At 41.2% G+C, this 23,625-nt stretch overlaps 1 protein-coding gene across 5 annotated transcripts in view; it reads left to right on the top strand.

Annotated features, from left to right (window-relative positions):
* Positions 1-23,625, top strand: part of OGA (O-GlcNAcase) — a gene marked incomplete at both ends in the record, with an annotated part of 47,463 nt that overhangs the window by 22,032 nt on the left and 1,806 nt on the right. For 3 of the 5 annotated variants that reach the window (XM_080693613.1, XM_080693616.1, XM_080693612.1), the window contains 10 exons: positions 110-208; positions 1,780-2,064; positions 5,863-6,021; positions 7,378-7,991; positions 8,710-8,884; positions 12,220-12,305; positions 13,251-13,355; positions 16,598-16,683; positions 16,930-17,122; positions 21,754-21,913. In XM_080693613.1, coding sequence (XP_080549739.1) covers positions 110-208; positions 1,780-2,064; positions 5,863-6,021; positions 7,378-7,991; positions 8,710-8,884; positions 12,220-12,305; positions 13,251-13,355; positions 16,598-16,683; positions 16,930-17,122; positions 21,754-21,913 — 1,962 coding nt within the window. The remainder of the gene's footprint in view (positions 1-109; positions 209-1,779; positions 2,065-5,862; positions 6,022-7,377; positions 7,992-8,709; positions 8,885-12,219; positions 12,306-13,250; positions 13,356-16,597; positions 16,684-16,929; positions 17,123-21,753; positions 21,914-23,625) is intronic. The other 2 variants (XM_080693615.1, XM_080693614.1) reach the window with 2 other exon arrangements.

Genomic DNA, 23,625 nt, shown 5'->3' with positions numbered 1-23,625 from the left:
TTATCACTTGGATGAAAAATATTAAGAATTGGTAGATATTTTTCCCTATTCTAAAACCTATGACTATTTCATTCCTGACTGTTTTACTTAATTTTCCCCCCATATTTAGAATATTGTGGCACTTTCTGTTACCCAAATGTGTCTCAGTCTCCTTATTTAAGAACTGTGGGTGAAAAGCTTCTGCCTGGAATTGAGGTTCTTTGGACAGGTAAGTCTTTTAAGATTTCTGTAGTAAAGCTCTTTATTTACTGGACCCAGAGAACTTGGTTGTTTTTGTTTAATACATTTTAAAAATTGATTTTTGGTTTTTTTGTTTGTTTTTTGGTGGTACTGGAGTTCCTGGAAGCCCTTCTACCTCTGGGCTACACTCCCAGACCTATTTTATACTTTTTTAATTTTGGAAACAGGGTCTCTTAAACCAGCACGGCTGGCTTTGAACCTGTGCGATCCTCTTGTCTCTGCCTCCCAAGCGCAGGGATTACAAGCATGCGCCACCACACCTGACTTAAAAATTGATTTTAAATAGAAAAACTGTTGAAATATTCTTCTTTAAAAAGTATATAGTTAGCCAGGTGTGGTGGCACATACTTATAATCCCCCCACCCCGCCCTTGGGAGGCGGAGACAGGAGAATCATGCTGGTTCGAAGCCATCCTTGCTGGCTTAAGAGACCCTGTTTCCAAATAAAATATAAAATAGGTCTGGGAGTGTAGCCCAGAGGTAGAAGGGTTCCATCCCCAGTACCACCAAAAAAAAATAAAATTATATAGTTAAACAGCTTGGCATGGTGGCGTGCACACTTTTAATCCCAGTATTCAGGAGCCAAAGACAGGAGGATCTGGGTTTGAGGACAGCTTCAGCTACTAAGTGAGGTCCTCTGCAACTCAGCGAGACCCTGTTTCAAAATAAAGAACAAAAAATAGGGCTGGGGTTGTAGTTTGGAGGTAGAATGCCCCTGGGTTCCATCCCTAGTACTACCAAAAAAAAAAATAAAATAAAAAAAAATATATATATATATATAGTTCAGGCTGGCCTGGTAGCACACATTTGTAATCCCAGCATTCGGGAGGCGGAGAGCAGTTTGCAGATAGCTTCAGCTACTTGGCAAGGCCCTTGGCATCTCAGTGAGACCCTGTTTAAAAAATAAAGAGACTAAAAAAAATATAGGGATGAGGGTATAGTTCAGAGAGGTACAAATGCCCCTGGGTTCCACCCCAAGTACCTTAAAAAAAAAAAAAAAGTATATAGTTAGCCAGGTATGGTGGTGCATATTTGTAATCTCAGTACTTGGGAGGCTGAGACAAGAGGACTGCAAGGTAGCAGCCCGTCTCAGCAACTTAGTGAGGCCCTCCACAACTTAGTGAGACCCTGTTTCAAAATAAAATAGGGTTGGGGGTGTAGGTTTAGTACTGTAATCCTCAGTACCAAAAAAAATGTACATTTTTCAGGCATGATTGCACATACCTGTTATCCCAGTATATGAGAGGCTGACATGTTTGAGGCCAGTTGCGATAACTTAGCAAGACCCTGTTTCAAAACAAGAAATAGGGCTGGGGGTGTTGCTTCAGTCTCCGGTACCACAAAATTGAGTAAGTAGAGAAATTGGTGTTGGTGTGTAGCTTAGCAACAGCAACTTCCTCAACCTATGTGAGGCCCTGAATTGATACCCAGCACTGTCTTAAAAAAAAATTAGGAAATTACTTGTAAGGAAAACAATAGAAAGTTTAGAGAAAGAGCTGTGTAGAAGATTGTTTTAACAGATGGTGGTTGTTATTTCTAGGTCCCAAGGTTGTTTCTAAAGAAATTCCAGTTGAGTCTATTGAAGAGGTTTCTAAGATTATCAAGAGAGCTCCAGTAATCTGGGATAATATTCATGCTAATGACTATGATCAGAAGAGGCTGTTTTTAGGCCCATACAAAGGAAGATCCACAGAACTCATCCCTCGTTTAAAAGGAGTCCTGACTAATCCAAACTGTGAATTTGAAGCCAACTATGTTGCTATCCATACCCTTGCTACCTGGTACAAATCAAACATGAATGGAGTGAGAAAAGATGTAGTGATGAGTAAGTAGCTTATGTTTGATCCTTAACCTTGGGAGGAAAGGTGGGCTAATTAGAGCCATTGGCAAATGTGTATTCCTTTGTCTTTACACTTATACTGTACTTTTTAGGCTTTACTAAGCTATTTGGGAAGCTTGAGGCAAAGAGAATCATCAGTTTGAAACTAGCCTGGGCAACCAGGGAGATCCTTTATCAAAATATTTTTTAAAAAAGTTTTAAGCCAGGCGTGGTGGCGCACGCTTGTAATCCCAGCATTCGGGAGGCTGAGACAGGAGGCTTGTCGTTCACGGACAGCCTCAGCTACTTAGTGAGGCACTTTAACTTTGTGAGACCCTGTTTTAAAATAAAGAATAAAATACAGGGCAGGGGGTGTAGCTCGGAGGTCAAATGCCCCTGGGTTCCATCCCCACACCTGTGGGGGGAAAAAAAAAAAAAGTTTTAAGCCGGGCATGGTGGTACATGATTGTAATCCAGTATTTGGGAGGCTGAGACAGGAGAAACTCATTTTTGAGGCCATCATTAGCAACTTGGTGAGAGCCTGTTTCAAAAAAGAACTAAAAAGGGCTAGGGGTATAATTCAGAAGGAGAATACTCTGGGTTCAAATATCAGTACTGAGGGAGGGAGGAAGGGGGAAAAGAGGAAGAGAAAAAGGAATGGGGAGGGAGGGAGGGAGGGAAGAAACATTTTATTTATTAAGACTTGTTTATTTCTATGAAGGAGAAGAAAGGTTGACTGGCCTTTAGCATATTGGCCTTAGTTCTTTGTTCTAAAAAAACGACTCAATCTTTGAAATCCAAGTACCAGATAATAGTCTTTTATATTCCCATTATCCTAATTCAGATTGTGGTTTCTGCAATTTTATCAAAATGGGATGTTTTAGATGACTAGTTATGATTTACTTCATTTTTATTGTTTACTAGATTCAATTTAGCTAGGCATGGTGTCCCTTACCTGTAATCTCATTACTTGGGAGGCTGAGTCAAGAGATTCACAGATTTGAGGCCAGCCTCAGCAGTTCAGCAAGGCACTGTTTCAGAATAAAAAATAATTTTTAGACTGGGCGTGCTGGTACCTATTTGTAATTCCAGTACTTGGGGGGAGACACAAGGATTGCAGGTTCATGGCTAGCCTCAGCTACTTAAGTGAGACCCTTTGAACTCAGTGAGACCTGTTTCAAAATAAAGAATAAAAAAGTCCAGAGTGTAGTCCGAGCTAGATTACCCCTGGGTTCCATTCCCAGTACTGCAAATAAAGGGGGGGGGGGGCTGGTGCTGGAGGTGTAGTTCCATCCCTGGTGTTATAAAATAAAAAAGAGCTGGGAGAGTAGCTCAGAGGTAGATTGCTCCCTGGGTTCAATTCCCAGGCGTGCCTTCCTGGGCAACTTAGCAAGACCCTGTCTCAAAAAATAAAATTGTCTTATTTTTCTTAAACCACCTGGCTAGGCGTGGTGGCGCACACTTGTAATCCCTGTGCTTGGAAGGCAGAGACAGAAGGATTGTGCAGGTTCGAAGCCAGCCTCACTGGCTTAAGAGACCCTGTTTCCAAATAAAAAATGTTTTCAGGACCCCACTATCACCAAAATAATAATAATAATAATAATAATAATAATAATAATAGAGTAATAATAGAATAATAATAGAAATAAAAAATAAAAATAGCCGGGCGTGGTGGCGCACGCTTGTAATCCCAGCATTCGGGAGGCTGAGACCTGGAGGATCGCAGTTCGCGGACAGCCTCAGCTACTCAGTGAGGCCCTCTGCAACTCAGTGAGACCCAGTTTCAAAATAAAGAATAAAAACTAGGGTAGGGGGTGTAGCTTGGAGGTCAAATGCCCCTGGGTTCCATCCCCAGACCCGCAAAAAAAAAAAAAAAGAAAGAAATAAAAAATAAAAATAAACCACCTGTAATCTCAGTACTTGGGAAGTTGAGATAGATGGATTGTAGATTGCAGGCCAGCCTTAGGAAGTTAATGAGACCGCTTCAAAATAAAATAGGGCTGGGCATGATGGCTCACACTTGTAATCCCAGCATTTGGGAGGCAGAGACCAGAGGATCTTGGTTCTCAGATAGCCTCAGTTACTTAGTGAGGCCCTTCACAACTCAATGAGACCCTGTTTCAAAAAAAATAAAAAGACTAAAAAATAGGGCTAGGAGTGTAGCTCAGAGGTAGAATGCCCCTGGGCTTCAACCCCAGTATGGCAAAAAAAAAAAAAAAAAGAGAGAGAAAGAGAGAGGGAGAGAGAGAAGGAGGGAGAAAATAGAGGTGGAAGTTTAGCTCAGAATTACAATGCCTCTGGGCTTAGTTGGACATGTTGGCACATATTTGTAATCCAGAATTTGGGAGGCTGAGACAGGAGGATCACAGATTGTAGTCAACTTCAACTACTTAGTGAGACTTTGTTTCAAAATAAAGAATAAAAAATAGGGCTGGGGAGCCAGGTGAGGTGGTTCACACTTGTAATTCCAGTATTTGGAAGGCTAAGACAGGAGGATCGCTCAGATTAGAAGCCAGCCTCAGCTGGCTCACTAAGGAACTTAGTGAGACCCTATTTCCAAATAAAATATAAAATAGGTCTGGGAGTGTCGCTGGCAGGTAGAAAGCCCCTGGCTTTCATCCAGTAGGGTTGGGGTATAGCTTGGAGGTAGAATGCCCCTGGCTGGGTTCCATCCCCGGTACCACAAGAGTAAATAAAATTAGGCTGGGGCTGTAGCTCAGTAGAATGCCCTTGGATCCAATCCCCAGTAACATACGCACCACAGAATTATAAATATAATTAAATTTCTGTTTACGTGGCATTTTTCTGTCTTTTAAGGAACGCATAGAACACACTAATGACTAGCGAACACTACCAAACTGTGCTATGTACAGGGAGATACGACAGAAAGTTTTTTTTTTTTTTGGTGGTACTGGGGTTCCTGGAAGCCCTTCTACCTCCGGGCTACACTCCCAGACCTATTTTTACATTTTTAATTGGAAACAGGGTCTCCTAAGCCAGCGCGCTCGGCTAGCTTCGAACCTGCGCGATCCTCCTGTTTCTGCCTCCCAAGTGCGGGGATTACAAGCGTGCGCCACCACGCCCGGCTCGACAGAAAGTTTTTAAATAGAGGGTTTTTGAATATCAAACCAAAGAGTTCAGACTTAATTTTCTCTCCCTGGTTCTTTCTAATCTTGTTTAGAGCTCTTTGCTTTATCTGCCCTTATTTGAGGGCCTTGTTGATTTTCTATTCTTTCTCCCCATAATAATGAAGTTAGCTAGGTGTGGTAGCACATGCCTGTAATGTACTTGGGAGGCTGATAACAGGAGGGTCTCAGGTTCAAGGATTGCCTCAGTAAGCACTGAGACTCATCAACTTAGCAAGATCCTATTTCAAAATAAAAATTAGGGCTGGGGTGTAGCTTGGAGGTAGAATGCCCTTGGGTTCAATCTCTAGCACCACACACACAAAAAAGTTAGAAGCACATTCTGCCTAAGGAGTATTTTCATATGGAAAGCTTGATGCCTTTAACCTTGCATTCCCAGTTATTGGTGCTTTTGTTTATTGTTTACTTGTTTTTTGTTTGCAATTATTTATAATAAACTTTTATTCTCAAGTTACTATTTCATATTTCATTTGGGATTTTCCATTTAGCTGCACATTTATGGTGAGCATTCTAGATAAAGTGGTCAGTGAAAAATCTTGCTGTTTAAGGTTATTCTATTCTTTGCTTCTGTGGCTCTACTGCAGCAACTAGTTGCATTTATTCCTCTCACTTGTCAGGAGTCTGCAGTCAAAACTATTTTTGTGCTTTTGTCTTTCAGCTGACAGTGAAGACAGTACTGTATCAATCCAGATAAAGTTAGAAAATGAAGGCAGTGATGAAGATATTGAAACTGACGTACTGTATAGTCCACAGATGGCTCTAAAGCTAGCTTTAACAGAATGGTTACAGGAGTTTGGTGTACCTCATCAGTACAGCAGTGAGTTCCGTTATTTTTTGTAAGGGGATTATGGTATGGTTGCAATACAGAGTAAAGAACACTGTGTTGTGTCTCTTGTCCTAGGGTCACTAAGCAAAGTGAAATTAAATGAAATTAAGGGATCTGAGTGCAATAGCACACACTTGTAAATCCCAGTACTTGGGAGGCTGAGACCAGAGGATCACAGGTTCGAGACCAGCCTCAGAATCATAAGAACCCTGTCCTAAAAAAATAAAAAAGGATAGGGATTATGGCTTGGAAATAGAATGCCCTGGGTTTAATTCCCCATATTAAAGGGGGGGGGGGTGCTGTGTGTGGTGGCTCACACCTGTAATCACAGAGCTTGGGAGGCTGAGGCAGGAGGATTGAGGTTTAAGTGCAGTCTTAGCAACTGTATTGAGGCATTAAGGAGCCTAGGGAGACCCTGTCTGCAAATAAAAAAGATAAAAAGGCTTTGTAAGATAGAATGCCTACAGTCTCGATTCCTAGCACCACTGAAAAGGCAGGGGGAGGCAAGGAGGGCGAGTCTGAGGGTATAGCTCAAAGGTAGAATGTCTGTCTTTAAGTTTAATCTTTATTACCACAAAATAAATAAATGAAATTTAGGGATCTAGAAAATGTTTGTTTGTTTTTTTTAAGATGAAATGTAAGCCGGGCGTGGTGGCGCATACTTGTAATCCCAGCATATGGGAGGCTGAGATAGGAGGATCACGATTCGAAGACAGCCTCAGCTACTACTTAGTGAGGCCCTTTGCAACTCAGTGAGACCCTCTTTCAAAATAAAGAATAAAAAATAGGGCTGGGGGTGTAGCTCGGAGGTAGAATGCCCCTGGTATCTGTCTCCAATACTGAAAGAAAAGAAAAAAGATGAAATGCAGATTTAAAGTACTTATTTGTCATCTGGGCATGGTAGTGCACACTTAAAATCCCAGTGTTTGGGAGGCTGAGACAGGAAGATTTCAGGTTCAAAGCCAGCCTAGGCTTCAGCAACCTAGTGAGAACCTGTTTCCAGATAAGGTATAAAATCAGGCTGTAGCTATAGCTTGAAGGTAGAATGCCTGTATTCAATCCCCAGTATCAAAAAAGAAATGCATTTGTCTTTAAATACAAATCTTCAAATGAGAAGATAATAGTAGATCTTAGCAAGTTTAAGGATGTTTATTATCTGTTTCTCTTTCCCACACCCCTTTCACCCCTACCTTTCTGGTGACTCAGAGAAATACACTTTTCTCAGGGCCTAGAGTATTTGAAATCTCAAGTTAAAATTCCAGTTACAGATAGGATAACAAGAAGTAAGGTGTTTCTATAGATCTAGTTTGTTCTGTTCTACTTCTGATTCTCTGACTTTTTTGGCAGGTAGGCAAGTCGCACATAGCGGAGCTAAAGCCGGCGTAGTTGACGGGACTCCCTTAGTTTCAGCGCCCTCTTTAAATGCCACAACTGTAGTTACAACAGTTTACCAGGAGCCCATTATGAGCCAGGGGGCAGCTTTGAGTGGTGAGGCTACAGCTCTGAGCAAGGAGGAAGAAAAGAAGCAGCCTGATGAGGAACCCATGGACACGGTAGTAGAAAAACAAGAAGAAGCAGACCACAAGAATGACAATCAAATACTAACTGAAAGTGTTGAGGCTAAGATGGCAGAGGAATTGAAACCAATGGACACTGATAAAGAGAGCATAGCCGAGTCAAAATCCCCGGAGATGTCTATGCAAGAAGATTGCATCAGTGATATTGCTCCTATGCAGACTGATGAGCAGACAAACAAGGAGCAGTTTGTGCCTGGTCCAAATGAAAAGCCTTTGTACACTGCAGAACCAGTGACTCTAGAGGATTTGCAGTTACTCGCTGACCTGTTCTACCTTCCTTATGAGCATGGACCCAAAGGCGCACAGATGCTACGGGAATTCCAGTGGCTTAGAGCAAATAGTAGTGTTGTCAGTGTCAATTGCAAAGGAAAAGACTCTGAAAAAGTGAGTAGACGTAATTTACCTGCTTCTCTAGCCAGGATGGTTCCCATTGCTGACAGTGGGGGGGGGGGGTCCTTAAATGGTAACTTGCAAAAAATTTACTTCCATGTATACTTTGTGGAATTTGGTATGTTCAGTTTCCTAGTTTGACTTCCTAGTTAGGAATGAAGAAGTCAGTGCTGATTATTTTAGGCATATTTTTGTTAGTTTGGTGAGATACAAACTATTTAATTGCTTATCTCTAGTTTAAGCCAGTGATTAGGATCTTAATGTTTAAGGATAAATTTCTGTTACCCAATAACATTAAGAGTTTATTTATAAGCTGAGTGTGGTGTTACACACTTGTAATCCCAGCGTTTGGGAGGCTGAGACAGGAGGATCCAGGTCCTCAGCCAGCCTCAGCTACTTAGGCCCTTTGCAACTCAGTGAGACCCTGTTTCAAAAGAAAGAATAAAAAATAGGGCTGGGGGTTTAGCCTGGAGGTAGAATGTCCCTGGGTGTCCCAAGTACCCCCAAAACAAAAAGAAAATAAAAGTTTTTGCTAGGTATGATCTTGCACACATGTAATCATAGTTGCTCAGGAGGATCATGAGTTTGAGGCCAATCTGAGTGACTTAGCAAGATGCTGCCTCAGTATGAATTCAGTGCTCAATACCAAAAAATAAAGTTGTTTAGTTTGTAACTGCTAGCCTTACAATTTCTTTTTATTACTATCCAACAGATTGAAGAATGGAGGTCACGAGCAGCCAAGTTTGAAGAGATGTGTGGACTGGTGATGGGGATGTTCACTCGGCTCTCCAACTGCGCCAACAGGACAATCCTTTATGACATGTACTCATATGTCTGGGATATCAAGAGTATAATGTCTATGGTGAAGTCTTTTGTACAGTGGTTAGGTAGGTGCACCAGGAACAATCTCTTCTCCTCATATATTGTCCCTTAAAAAAAATTATCCCAGAGGGAGAAAAACATTTAGTGAATTGGCAAATTTCCAACTATTTTACAGTTCGTAAGCACTTCTTTCAGAGATAGGCAGTTGTTGAAGACTTGTAGTGCACAGCTCAGTAATTACATAGAACATATTAATTTTTCTCCCTTGGGCTAATTCAGCATAAATATATTGAAATGTTAGAAAGTACTGACTTTAACTTGCTCTGACTGAATGCTTCCTGGATGGAGCCCTTTATACTATTATCTAATCTGGAGACGAGACACTATGAAATGTGACTTTATAAGCTTTCTGCTGCTTGCTGTGTCTTCGTAACATTAATGCTGTGCTTAATAGAACAGTTGCTGAAATGACCCAAGGGGCCTGGCAAGAGGAAGCCATCCTCCCAGCCCTGTGCGCATGCGAGCTCTAGTGGAAGGCTATTCTGGTGCTCTTCAGTATTATTTCACATGGCTTTTTTGGTTTAAGGGGATAGAAATGATTGTCCCCTATAAACTTTGTTTTATTAAGTGGAATTTTTATACATCTCCTTGAAAGCAGGTTTTTTTTTGTTGTTGTTTTTTTTTTAATTCTCAAAACTTGGTAAAAAGCACCAGCATGGCCAAGTTTCTCCAGGGACCTCATTTCATTTCCAGGTTTTCAATCCAGCTGTAAGGATTATGTAATGGACTTACATAGCACACAGCAGGCAGCAAAGCTGACTGATAGGTCATAGTTTTCATAGTAGTCACAAATACTACGATGGGCTTTATGGTCTTAGTTGTGAAACAGATGATCTGAAACATCGTGAGCTTAACAAGTAGTAATGTCTCATTTTTTTGCCTGTATACCTTTGGGCTCTTAATATAAAAAATTGCATTTTCCTTTGATACAATTAATTAGCTGCTTAAAAGTAGAGTTTATTAAAGTTGATTTGAAAATATAGAACTTATTTAAGTTACTATATATAATATTAGCAAACAATTAGAAGAGAGAATTTTTTTTTAACTCTTCTGGTTAAAAGGCCTCCAGGATTTCTATTGTAGGTGAGAGATGTCTGCCCTTGGGCTCTATAAAAATCTTGGTATCGGTTGTTGAATGACATTTGCCTTCCAGGCTTCTGGCCAGGAAGTTATTAATTCTTGTAGAGATTTAAATATTATTTTCAAGTCCCTTGGGAATTTTGAACCTAAAATCCAGATTATTGAGCTTGAAAACATATCATTTAAAACATTTGAGCCAGGTGTGGTGGCTCACATTTGTAATCCTAGTACTTGGGAAACTGAGACAAGAGAATCGCAGATTTGTGGCCAGCCTCAGGAACCTTGTGAGGCCCTTTGCAATTTAGTGAGACCCTATTTCAAAATAAAAAATAAAATAGGGCTGCAGTTATAGCTTGGAGGTAGAATTTCCCTGGTTTAATCCCCAGCTCTCCCCTCCGAAATAAATAAACGTTTATACTCAACTTTTAAGATTTATTTAAATTAACTTCTCTATTATATACAGTATTTTATCGTTCTCAGGCTTTATCTCTATATCATTCAGTTATTAGGGTGACTTTCCCAATTTGTACAAATAGTTGGACAATCTCAAGGTCAGAGCATCTGAGAAGTTTTGAGTAATCATCTTGGCATCACATAGCTATACAAAGGCTCACGACAGGGAGAGTATCGTCATGGTTCTGTAATAATTCCAGGGGGTAATGATCAGAACACTTTGTTTTCCTCCTCTCTCCAGTCCAGCTGGCATTCAGTCCTTTAAAGAATGTGGCTATGCAGTACTTTTGATTACTAACGACTTCTATTATCTTCTTCCCCATTGTGTACAGATGGGAGAATCCTCAGCACAAGTGTCTACTGCTATTGGATGGACAGCGGCAGATGTTCACAGCGCGTCATGATTAATTAGTTTAAATTGAAAGGTTCTATCTGTGAGGTAGCTCAGGTAGACTTAAGGGCAGTAGACATGAACTGAAGTCACGTTTGCGCAGCGACTGAGGCATTAACCATGTTTTCATTTACACAGCTCTTCGTACATGCAGCTTTTTTATTGTAATAGTTGGAAGTGCTAGTTATGTTGTAGTCTCAAAGTGGGGGGTAGGAGAAATTGGCTGATTTTAAAGTTTGAGAAATAGAGTTTCTTCCTGCAGTGTAAATCACACTGAGTTATGGAATGGGGCACATTCACTTAATAGTCTAAATTTTGACCCTATTTCATATTTATTTTACAAATATATTTTGCGGGTTTTTTTTTTAAGTACTCCTACCCCTAAAACATGACAAACTCATATATAATCTTTAATGGGCCTGAATTGTTAACAAAAAAATTGGTTTGCTTTGGGACTGTCTGACTAGCACACTGTATCTTGTACTGATGAGACTGTTAACTTGTACAGGAGGTAGAATGCTGTCTTCCAATGGAAAAGAACTATATTGCGCTGCTTTATCTTGTCAGAAGGCTAGTCAGGTGATTTTGATTTGGCCTCCAAACATTTGCCACTACCCTTTAATTTAAGTTGGTTAAGTCGTGACCTTCAGTACTGACTCTGGACCTTAAAGCCTGCCATTCCATGCATGTGTTCATTCCATTGCAAAGATTATAATGGCTGATCAGAGGAACCAGATACTGGCATACTTTTAAGGAAAGTATGTTTTAACTGGACAAATGAGGAGCACTGATTGGTTCTCCTTGATTCTCAGAACCTGTCAGACTGGTATTATAACTAGGCATGTCTGAATGTGATGGTCCTGGTCCAAAAAACAATAAAGTTCTCCTTGTGTTTTATTTTGTCAACTTCATAACATTTTTTTCTATGTATTCTACTGACCTTAGTTTTCTGACAAGATTATCCTCCCCCTTTTCCCTTTCCTGTATCCTTCCTTCAAATGTAAAATGTGACTTCAGACAGGTTTATTCCCTTTATGGCTGTGATAATAAAATGTCTATCTTGTTCATTTCAGCTCATAGTTACTATAATGTCGTGATAGAACAAGCAATTGGCTTGATTTACATAGCCATATCTAGTAGGCAATACATAATTTGACCCAGATAAACTTGGGACTTTCCTTCCAATAATTAAAGAGCAGAATTGATAACTTTTTCATTAACCAGAGGAAGGAACATTAGTATTGAAACGGTGTCATGAATTTTTAAAAATAATTATTATCACAGCCTTTCCCTGAAACCCTGGATTATTATTGTTAGAGAGTTATTTCCACAAAGTGTTTGTTAGTTTGTTGGACATGGAGACCCCAGGAAATCCCCTTTCTCGTAACGTTCTCCGCTTGGATCTGATCTCAACAGGGTGTCGTAGTCATTCTTCAGCACAGTTCTTAATTGGAGACCAAGAACCCTGGGCCTTTAGAGGTGGTCTAGCAGGAGAGTTCCAGGTATCAATATGAATTCACAACTGAATTGACATTTTCTTTGTTTTATGAGAAACCTTATGTTGCGCATCAGATGGCTGGAAGGATTGGTCTGCCGAAGGCTTTCTAGTCCCAAATTCAATCTAGTTACATAGCTGGATTTTAAATCAAATTTTCCTCCTCTTTCACAGTAATTTCTGAAGGAGATGCTGCCAATCCCCCCGCGCCTGCGAAGCGCAGCGGCTCTAGGTATACACTTCACATTGTTTCTTTGCAGGTCGCACAGCATTTTAATCTGCGCCCGCAATGCACAATGCGCGCATGCTTGTCTGCCAGTGGAAACTCCATGAGCAAAAAGGATGAGTAATTATGCAAGTGAATGGTGAAAGGGCTTTTGGATATTTTCCCTATCGTTTTGGAAGTAAAATGTGCTTGAAGGAAAATTCTCTTATGAAAATTTGAACAAAATAAGTTTTTTGCTGTTGGACTTTGTTCATGGACTTTTCAGGCGCTCTACTTTTCTCCCCCCAACAGGTGCTCTACCGCGCACAGCAAACTGAAGCGCATTGCTTTGGGGATAAAGCGTCTCCTGGACAGATAACCCTCTTCAGACCAAACCTCTCCTCCTGATATTCTGTTCTGCCATCTTTTAGTAGAAAGATGGTCTATTTAAGATTGGTTTTTTAAAAAAATACATGTTATAATTGGAATAGTTTTTTATTGCTTTTTATTTTAAATTTAAATTCCCATTACTATGCCACTAAAGCTGTGTAACTCAGTTTGGGTAATTTCAGAAGCATTCCCCCCCAACAAAGAGGTGTCTATATTAGTAAAGCATAGTGCACCCCTCTTCTTTAGGTCTGCCTGCAGTAGCCAGTTAATGTTAAGTTGGTAATCTGCAGTGCACACACATTTGAAGAAATGGACATGTTCTCAACACTAATCCATCTCCTTTTTTTCTTCCCACAGCGTTTGCTGCCAATTGATGGGGCAAATGATCTCTTTTTTCAACCACCCCCACTGACTCCTACCTCCAAAGTTTATACTATCAGACCATATTTTCCTAAAGATGAGGTAATTATCTCTCAATTTGGCATATGCCTGTACGTACACTTAAAGCTTCCTTTAAATTTACTGGTTAATTAGAACGGGCGTGGTGGCTCACGCTTGTAATCCCCGCGCTTGGGAGGCTGAGACAGGAGGATCACATGGGTTCGAAGCCAGCCTCAGCTACTTAGTGAGGCTCTCAGCAACTTAGTGAGACCCTGTTTCCAAATAAAATATATAAAAAAAAAAAAGTAAATTTACTGGTTAAAAGGAATCTCTTCTGTCTTAAAATAAGAACTTTATTTTTTGCAGTGCTGGGTATTATATGTAGAGCCTTGTGCATTCTAGGCAAGCCTTCTACCACTAAGCTTTATTTTTGTGTGTATGGTACTGAGGATCAAACCCTCTGTCATTTATTCATTTTTTATTTATTCACACATACTAGAGATTGAACCCAGGGCACTCTGCCTCTGAGCTACACCCCCAGCCCTATATTTTATTTTGAAACAGGGTCTCACTAAGTTCAAACCTATGATCTTCCCAGCCTCCCACGCATGTGTCACCACACCTGGCAAAATAGAGACTCTAGATAAGTGAGTTAACTAAAATGTTTAACTTCTGGATGGGGAAACATAGAGAGAAATTTGAGGAAAAACCTAACCAGTTTAACTTCTAAAGTTAAAAGACTCCTATCATTTCATATTAAGTCTTTGATTCCTCTTTGGAAAAAAGTCAAATGAAGTATATACAGAGTTGGAATTATAAAACATTCAATTTAGCCAGGCGTGGTGGCGCACGCTTGTAATCCCCGCGCTTGGGAGGCGGAGACAGGAGGATCGCGCAGGTTCGAAGCCAGCCACACTGGCTTACAAGACCCTGTTTCCAAATAAAAATATAAAAATAGGTCTGGGAGTGTGGCCTGGAGGTATAAGGGCTTCCAGGAACCCCAGTACCACCCCAAAAAAAAAAAAAAAAACCAATTTAGCCAGGTATGGTGGTGCACGCTTATAATTCCAGCATTCAGTAGGCTGAGACAGGATGATCACAGTTGGCGGGCAGCCTCAGCTACTTAGTGGGATCCTTTGCAATTCAGTGAGACCCAGATTCAAAATAAAGAATAAAAAATGGGTCTGGGGTGTAGCTCGGAGGTAGAATGTCCCCAGGTTCCATCTCCAGTACCACAATCAATCAATCCATCAGTCATCCAATTTGCTGAGTGTGGTGGTGCATGCTTGTAATTCCAACATTTGGGAGGCTGAGACAGGAAGATCTCAGTTCCTGGACAGCCTCAGCTACTACTTAGGCCCTTTGCAACTCAGTAAGACAGGAGATCCTATTTCAAAATAAAGAATAAGAAATAGGTTTGGGGCCGGGCGTGGTGGCGCACGCTTGTAATCCCCGCGTTTGGGAGGCGGAGACAGGAGGATCGCGCAGGTTCGAAGCCAGCCGTGCTGGCGTAAGAGACCCTGTTTCAAAAATATAAAATAGGTCTGGGAGTGTAGCCCGGAGGAAGGAGGGCTTCCAGGAACCCCAGTACCACCAAAAAAAAAAAAAAGAAAGAAAGAAATAGGGTTGGGGGTGTAGATGGAAGGTAGAATACTCCTGGGTTCCATTCCCGGCATACATACACACAAAAAAATTCAGTTTGTCTAAATGATATGTTATCTTTGACTGATTTTCTCCAGTATATTACTATTCTGTAATTTTCTGTTGTAAAGTACCTATAGGTTGTGGACAATCACAAGAGATTAATGAGCTGGGTGTAGTGGTGCACGTTTATAATCCCAGCACTCGGGAGGCACAGGTTTAAGGACTGTCTTAGCAAGTAGGCTCTCATCAACCTAGTAAGGCCCTGTTTCCAAATAAAAATAGGGCTGGGGGTGTGGTGGCTCAGAGGTAAAATGCCTCTAGGTTCAACCCCCAGTGTCACCAAAAAAAAATTGGAAGGCTGAGACAGGAGTATCACAGGTTGGAGGACAGCCTAAGCAATTTAGTGAAACCCTATTTCAAAATAAAAATAATAATAGGAAAGGCTGAGGTATACTCAATGTAGAACCCCACTGCGTTCAACCCACAGTACCCCCCAAATTTAAAAATTACAATAATAGGTTTTAAAATAGAATTGTCCTTACAGAAAGTTGAGAGATTCAAAGTTTTTTTTCCCCAATGGAACCAGGGGTATTCTACCTCCGAGCTACATTCCCAGCCCTATTTTCTTTCTATCTTTCTACCCATCTGTCTATCTATTGTGGGTCTGAGGATAGAACCCAGAGGCATTTAACCTCCAAGCTACACCCCCTGCGCTATTTTTTATTCTTTATTTTGAAACAGGGTCTCACTAAGTTGCCTTACTAAGTAGCTGAGGCTGTTCGCGAACCGTAATCCTGTGGTCTCAGCCTCCCGAATGCTGGGATTACAACCATGTGCCACCACACCTGGCTTTATCGTTTATTAATTAATTAATTTTTGTTGTTGGTGGTGGTGGGGTTTGGTTTTTTTTTTTTTTTTTGTGGGTCTGGGGGTGAAACCCAGATGGACACACTCCCTGCCCAATTTTTTTTTATTCTTTATTTTGAAACGGTCTCACTGATTTCGCGGAGTGCCTCACTTAGTAGCTAAGGCTGTCCGCAAACCACGATCCTCCAGTCTCAGCTTCCCAAATGCTGGGATCACAAGCGTGCACCACCACCCCCCGCGGAGAGCCTCAGTTAAGGAGCTGAAGCTGGTGAGAACCTGCAATCCTCCTGTTAACCTCTCAAGTACTGGAATTACAAGTATGTTGCCACCACACCCAGCTTCAAAGTGGATTTTTTTTGTGTGTGTGTGTGTGTGTGTGTGGTACTGGGGTTCCTGGAAACCCTTCTACCTCCGGGCTACACTCCCAGACCTATTTTATATTTTATTTGGAAACAGGGTCCCTTAAGCCAGCATGGCTGGCTTCAAATTTGTGCGATCCTCCTGTCTCTGCCTCCCAAGCGCGGGGATTACAAGCGTGCGCCACCACACCCGGCTTCAAAGTGGATTTTTAATCTACAGTTTACTACCAAAAATTATCCTCTGTAAAACAGTTTCTATTGCTTATTAAAACCATGCTGTTTCTCCCTGGTTTTACAGATCTGGCTTAGTGAATAAGTCTTTACTTAACAAAGCCAGAGCTGAGATTTCTGACAGGATGGACATTTTGTTACTCCCTCTGCAGATTTATAAGTTGTTGATAGATTGTCTTGCCATTTTTCTTGATGTGATGCTTAACTAGATTATATTTTCAGGCTTCCGTGTACAAGATTTGCAGAGAAATGTATGATGATGGAGTGGGTTTACCTTTTCAAAGTCAGCCTGACCTTATTGGAGACAAGTATGTGATGACTCTTTGGATTTGGGAGTAGACAGACATTTCATAATCAGATTTATCTGGTTGTGGGGAGGTTATAACTGGAAAGAAAAGTATATTTTTAAAATTCCTTTTTAGTTTTAGTAAAGTATGAAAATCAATGTTTCTTTTTTACCAAATGTAATTTTCATAAGTTATCATTTAGCAGGTGCATTCTGAGTTTTGTATTAGTAACTTGAAGCTCACTCTGGCATCTTTCCTTTTGAGCAGGTTGGTAGGCGGGCTGCTTTCCCTCAGCCTGGATTACTGTTTTGTCCTAGAAGATGAAGATGGCATATGTGGTTATGCCTTGGGCACTGTAGATGTGACCCCCTTCATTAAAAAATGTAAAATTTCCTGGATTCCCTTCATGCAGGAGAAGTACACGAAGCCAAATGGTGACAAAGAACTCTCAGAGGCTGAGGTAATATACTGCTTTAGAATTATACAAGGATAATGGTTTTGTTTTATTTTTTCTTTATTGCAGTACTGGGGATTGAACCCAGGGTCACAAGCATGCTAGGCAAGTACTCTACTACTGAGATATACACCCCAACTCATTTTATTTAATTTTGAGATAGAATCTCAGTAAGTTACCCAGGCCAGCCTTGAACAGCCTCAGCTACAACTCAGGCCCTTTGCAACTCAGTGAGACGCTGCTTCAAAATAAAGAATAAGGCCAGGCGTGGTGGCGCACACTTATAATCCTAGTACTTGGGAGGCTAAGACAGGAGGCTTGCACAGGTTCAAAGCCAGCCCCAGCTACTTGGGCTCTCAGCAACTTAGTGAGACTCTGTTTCCAAATAAAATAGAAAATAGGTCTGGGAGTGTAGCCTGAAGGTAGAAAGCCTCTGGATTCCATCCCCAGCACCACCACCATATATATATATAGCTCTGAGGTAGAATGCACCTGGGTTTCATCTCCAGTACTGCAAAAAATAAATTAATTATTTAATTAAAGGGAGCTGGGAGCTGGTCTTGGTAATACACGCTTGTAATTTCATTACTTGGGAAGCTGAGATAGGACTACCTCAGGTTTGTAGCCAGCCTCAACTACTTAGTGAGGCCCTCTGAAACTATAAGACCCTGTTTTGTACACACACACACACACACACACACACACACACACACACACGTACGTATGTATGTTTTTATTTTTTATTTATTTATTTATTTATTTTTGGTGGTACTGGGGTTCCTGGAAGCCCTTCTACCTCCGGGCTACACTCCCAGACCTATTTTTTATACTTTTTTATTTGGAAACAGGGTCTCATAAGCCAGCGCGCGTGGCTGGCTTCGAACCTGCGTGATCCTCCTGTCTCTGCCTCCCAAGCGCGGGGATTACAAGCGTGCGCCACCACGCCCGGCTGTTTTTATGTTTAGGCAGGGAGGCTGAGATAGGAGGATCGCAATTCAAGGACAGCCTTAGCTATTTAGGCCCTTTGCAACTCAGTGAGCCCTGTTTCAAAATAAAGAATTAAAAAATAGGGCTGGGGTTGTAGCTCGGAGGTACAGTGTCCCTGGGTTCCATCCCCAGTACCAGGGAGAAAAAAAAAAAATAGGGCTTGGTATAATCCCCAGGCCACTTCCACCTCTCAAAAAAAGTGAGTAAAATAACTTAGTGTAATAGAGTTAAATGAGCATATCACTTAATGGAGAAATATTAGATATTTAACCTAGGAGTATTCTACCTCCAAGCTACTCCCTCAGCCCTTTTTATTTATTTTTTGTTTTGAAACAGAGTCTTGCTAGCTTTTTGAGAGTCTTGCTAAGTTGCTGAGGTTGGCCTGAAACTTGCAATCCTATCTCAGTCTCCCATGTACTGGGATTACAGGCATGTGCCACCATACCCAGCTTTTTTTTTTTTTTTTTTTTTTTTTTTTTTTTTTTTTTTGGTGGTACTGGGGTTCCTGGAAACCCTTCTACCTCTGGGCTACACTCCCAGACTCATTTTTATATTTTTATTTGGAAACAAGGTCTCTTAAGCCAACAAGGCTGGTTTTGAACCTGCGCAATCCTCCTGTCTCCACCTCCCAAGATCAGGGATTACAAGCGTGCACCACCACGCCCAGCATACCAAGCTTAATTTTTTTTTTTTTTTTTTTTTTTTTTTTTGCGGGTCTGGTAATGGAACCCAGGGACATTCTACCTCCGAGCTAATACCCCCTGCCCTATTTTGTATTTATTTTGAAACAGGATCTCAGTAAGTTGCGGAGGGCCTCACTAAGTAGCTGAGGCTGTTTGCGAACCATGATCCTCTTGTCGTCTCAGCCTCCCGAATGCTGGGATTACAAGCATGTGCCATCACACCCGGCTCCCCAGCTTAATTTTTTGAGAGGATTTTTGTGTTCCCCATGTTGGTCTTGAACTTGTGGGCTCAAGTGATCCTCCTGCTTCAGACTCCAAAGCAGCAAGGACTAGATATGTACATCAGCACACCAAGCCCCCCAAATTTTTGATCTGCATGGAATCTGTGGATCTGGAACCTGCGGGATGAGGGGTGCTGATTATACTGTGTTGCTAAACTATGATGTGTAGTAGGTTATGTGTATCAAATACTTTGTGCATAGTGCTGGGAATTGAACCAGGTGCACTCTACTTCTGAGCTACACCTGCAGCCCTATTTTATTTTTTATTTTGAAACAACTTGGTAAGTTGTTGAGGATCTTCCTAAGTGGAACCCAATGGCATTTTATCTCTGACCTAAATCCCCAGCCCTGTTTTTTATTCTTTATTTTGAAACGGTTTCACTGAGTTGCAAAGGGCTTAAGTAGTAGCTGAGGCTGGCTGTGAGCTGTGATCCTCCTGTCTCAGCCTCCCAAATGCTGGGATTACAAGGTTGTGCCACGATGCCCAGCAAGGTTTTGAGTGGTCTTCAACTTTCTATCCTGTTTAAGCCTCCCAAGTATTGGGATTTCAGGAATGCTCCAGCACACCTGGCTTTTTTTTTTTTTTTTTTTTTATGTGATACTAGGGATTGAACCCAGGGGCATTCGAGCTACATACCCTAGCTCTTTTCTTTCTTTCTTTCTTTCTTTCTTTCTTTCTTTCTTTCTTTCTTTCTTTCTTTCTTTCTTTCTTCTTCTTGCGGGTCTAGGGATGGAACCCAGGGACATTTGACCTCCGAGCTACACTCCCTGCCCTATTTTTTATTCTTTTTTTTTTTTTGGTGGTACTGGGGTTTCTGGAAGCCCTTCTACCTCCAGGCTACACTCTCAAACCTATTTTATTTTTGGAAACAGGGTCTCTTAAGCCAGCACGGCTGGCTTCGAACCTGCGCGATCCTCCTGTCTCCGCCTCCCAAGCGCGGGGATTACAAGCGTGCGCCACAGCGCCCGGCTTTATTCTTTATTTTGAAACAGGGTCTGAGTAGCTGAGGCTGTCCATGAACCTCTATTCTCCCGTCTCAGCCTCCCGAATGTCCGGATTCTTGTTAAGTTGCTGAGGTTGGCCTTGAACCTGCCTTGAACCTGCAATCCTTCTGTCTAAGCCTCCGAAGTACTGGGATTACATTACAGTCATGTACAGGCATGTTATATTTTCATTTTATAACCTTATAATTTGGGGAGCATCCTTCTTTCTTTTTTTTCTTTTTTTTTTTTTTTTTTTTTTGAAAAGGGTCTCACTAAGTGACAGAAGGCCTCACTAAGTAGCTGAGATTGTCCGAGAATTGCAATCCTCCTTTCTCAGCCTCCCAAATGTTGGGATTACAAGCGTGCACCATCATGCCTGGCTTCCTTTCATGTTTTAAAGCACCAAAAGGATATTGTGTTGGGTACTCAGGGCAAGTTTAGGTAATTAACATCTGTCATTTGGTTGCTTGTCAGGTGGCTAACTTGCCTTTTCTTGCATTTTACATTATAATTAAATAACTTTAGTGAAGTACACAAAAACTTAAAAGTTATTTTACGTATGTATGTGTGGTACTGGGGGTTGAGTCCAGGGGCACTTTACCATTGTGTTATAGGGGTGGAACTCAAGGGCCTTTTTACTTCCAGGCTGTACCCCCAGCCCTATTTTATTTTTTATTTCAAAACAGGATCTCCTAAGTTGCTGAGGCTGGCCTTGAACTTGCTCCTTGTGCTAGGATTGCAGGTGTGTGCCCACTCCACCTAACTTATAGATTATTTTTTATAAAATTTTACATAGATGCCCCTGGGTTCTATCCCAGACCCACTAAAAATAAAAATAAAATTTTACATAGGTTTTAGATTTATAGGAAAGTTGCAAAGTTAGTACAAAGTTCCTATATACCTGTCACTTATTTTTTTACATTTGTCAAGTCTAAGAAGCCAACATTGGTACATTACTATTAACTAAATACCAAATTTTATTCACTGGCATTCCACTAATATTCTTCTTCTGATGCAGAATCTAGTCTAGGATACCATATTGCTTTTTTTTTGGTGGTACTGGGAGTGGAACCCAGGGACTTTTCCACCTCTGGGCTATACTCCCAGACCTATGTTATACTTTATTTGGAAACAGGGTCTCACTAAGTTGCTGAGAGCCTCACTAAGTAGCTGAGGCTGGCTTTGAACCTGTGCGATCCTCCTGTCTCAGACTTCCAAACCCTGGGATTACAAGTGTATACCACCACGCCCAGCTTTCCAGGAAAATTTAAAAAGTAAAAGTACAGCCATGCGTAAAAGTAAAAATACAAGCCCCTGGGTTCCATTCCAGTACCACACACACACACACACAAAAAAAATAATAATAATAAAATTAAAAATAAGTAAGTTAAAATACAGCTGGGTGGTGCATGCTTGTAATCCCAGTACTTGAGAGGCTGAGACAGGATGATCGCAGGGTCAAGGCCAGCCTCAGCTACGTAGGCCGTCCACAACTTCGTGAGACACTGTTTCAAAATTAAGAAAAAATTATGGCCCTGGGTTCAGTCCTCAGCACCACACAGAAAACGTCAACGAGTAAAGTAATTCTGCGTGTGATAATTTTGTAATTTAGAGTGACAAAATACTGCTCTTATTTTTCTGTTGCTGAGATATGCATACATAATGGGTAACTATTTGAAGTTAAAAGAGTACATTTTTACAGAAAATAATGTTGAGTTTCCATGAAGAACAGGAAGTGTTGCCAGAAACATTCCTTGCCAACTTCCCTTCTCTAATAAAGATGGATATTCATAAAAAAGTCACTGATCCAAGCGTGGCCAAAAGCATGATGGCTTGCCTCCTGTCCTCACTGAAGGCTAATGGTGAGTACTCATTTGTGCAATTGGTTGGGCAAGGAAATATTTTAGGATATAAGGAAAAGTGAATTGTGAATTTATGTTCTCTTCCCTTGTTTTTTCTTTTGGTAATGGGGTCTCTCTATTTTCGGTGTGGCCTCCGTTCTTCATGCCTTGTCTGCCTGTCTTAGCCTTCTGAGTTGCTGAGGCCTTTGGCTGGGCCACTGTGTCCAGCTTATGATTTCTTTTCTCTATTGCTACTAGTATAAGAATTCCATGTATATTAAATCATTGAGGAATATTGTTCCTCTTCTATTAGTATGTATTTTGAGCCACAATTAAATGAAAAGTGAATACATGAGCTTCTATTTATTTTGTTAGGAGGCCCATAAATGGTTGAAAGTTAATTGAAGCTAAGGAAGAAACTTCATTTAGGAATACAGATTTTTGTCTTTTTTTTTTTTTGATACTGGAGATTGAACCCAGGGTCATTCTACCTTCAAGCTACACCCTCAGCCATATATATATATATATGTTTTTTGGTTTTTGGTTTTTTTTTTTTTTCCTGGTCTGAGGATGGAATCCAAGGCAGCATTCAACCTCTGAGCTACACTCCCTGCCTTATTTTTTTATTCTTTATTTTGAAACAGGGTCTCACCAAGTTGCAGAAGGCCTCACAAGTGTAGCTGAGGTTGGCCAGCTACTTTCTGTCTTAGCCTCCCAAGTACTGAGATTATAAGTGTTTGCCACCACACCTGGCTAGGAATACAGTTTTTAAGAATTATCTAAACTTGTTGGGCGTGGTGGCCATGTTTAATCCCAGCAATTGGGAGGCTGAGACAGGAGGATCACTTTTCACAGACATGCTCAGCTACTAGTTAAGCCCTTTGCTACTCAGTGAGACCCTGTTTCAAAATAAAGAATAAAAAATAGGAAGTAGGTCTGGGAGTATAGCTTGGAGGTAGAATGCACCTGGGTTCCATCCCCAGTATCGCAAAAAAAAAAGAAAAAAATTATCTAAATTCAAACTTCAAAGGTACTTTTTTTTAAGTACTAGGAATCAAACCCCAGTGGCTGGCCTCACGTATGCGCTACAGGTGTTCCATCCTGAGCTATACCCCTAACCGTGTGTGTGTGTGTGTGTGTGTGTGTGTGTGTGTGTGTGTGTGTACACATGCAGGGCACTGGGGATTGGACCCAGGGGCATTCTACCTCTGAGTTACATCTCCAGCTCTATTTTGAGATATTAGAAATAGTGTCAGGGTTGGCATGGTGGCACATGCTTGTAATCCCAATACTTGGGAGGCTGAGACAGGAGGACCTGGTCCCAGCCAGCCTCAGCAACTTAGTGAGGCCCTCCACAACTTAGTGAGACTCTTTTTTTTTTTTTTTTTAAAGTGTGGTGGCGCATGCTTGTAATCCCCGTGCTTGGGAGGCTGAGACAGGAGGGTCACAAGGTTCGAAGCCAGCCACAGGTGGCTTAAGAAACCCTGTTTCCAAATAAAAACATATAAAAAATAGGTCTGGGAGTGTAGCCTGGAGGTAGAATGCCCCTGGGTTCCATCACCAGTACCACCAAAAAAAAAAAGAAAAAAAAAAAATAGGCTGGTGGTGTAGCTCAGAGGTAAAATGCTCCTGGGTTCATTCCCCAGTATGGTTATGGGGGTCTTACTAAGTTGTTGAGGTTGGTCTTGAACCTGCGATTCTCCTATCTTATCCTCCCAAGTTCTGGGATTACA

The sequence above is a fragment of the Muscardinus avellanarius genome, assembly GCF_963383645.1.
Source record: "Muscardinus avellanarius genome assembly, chromosome: 4".
NCBI lineage: Eukaryota > Metazoa > Chordata > Mammalia > Rodentia > Gliridae > Muscardinus > Muscardinus avellanarius.
This window is presented reverse-complemented; position numbering and strand designations above follow the sequence as displayed.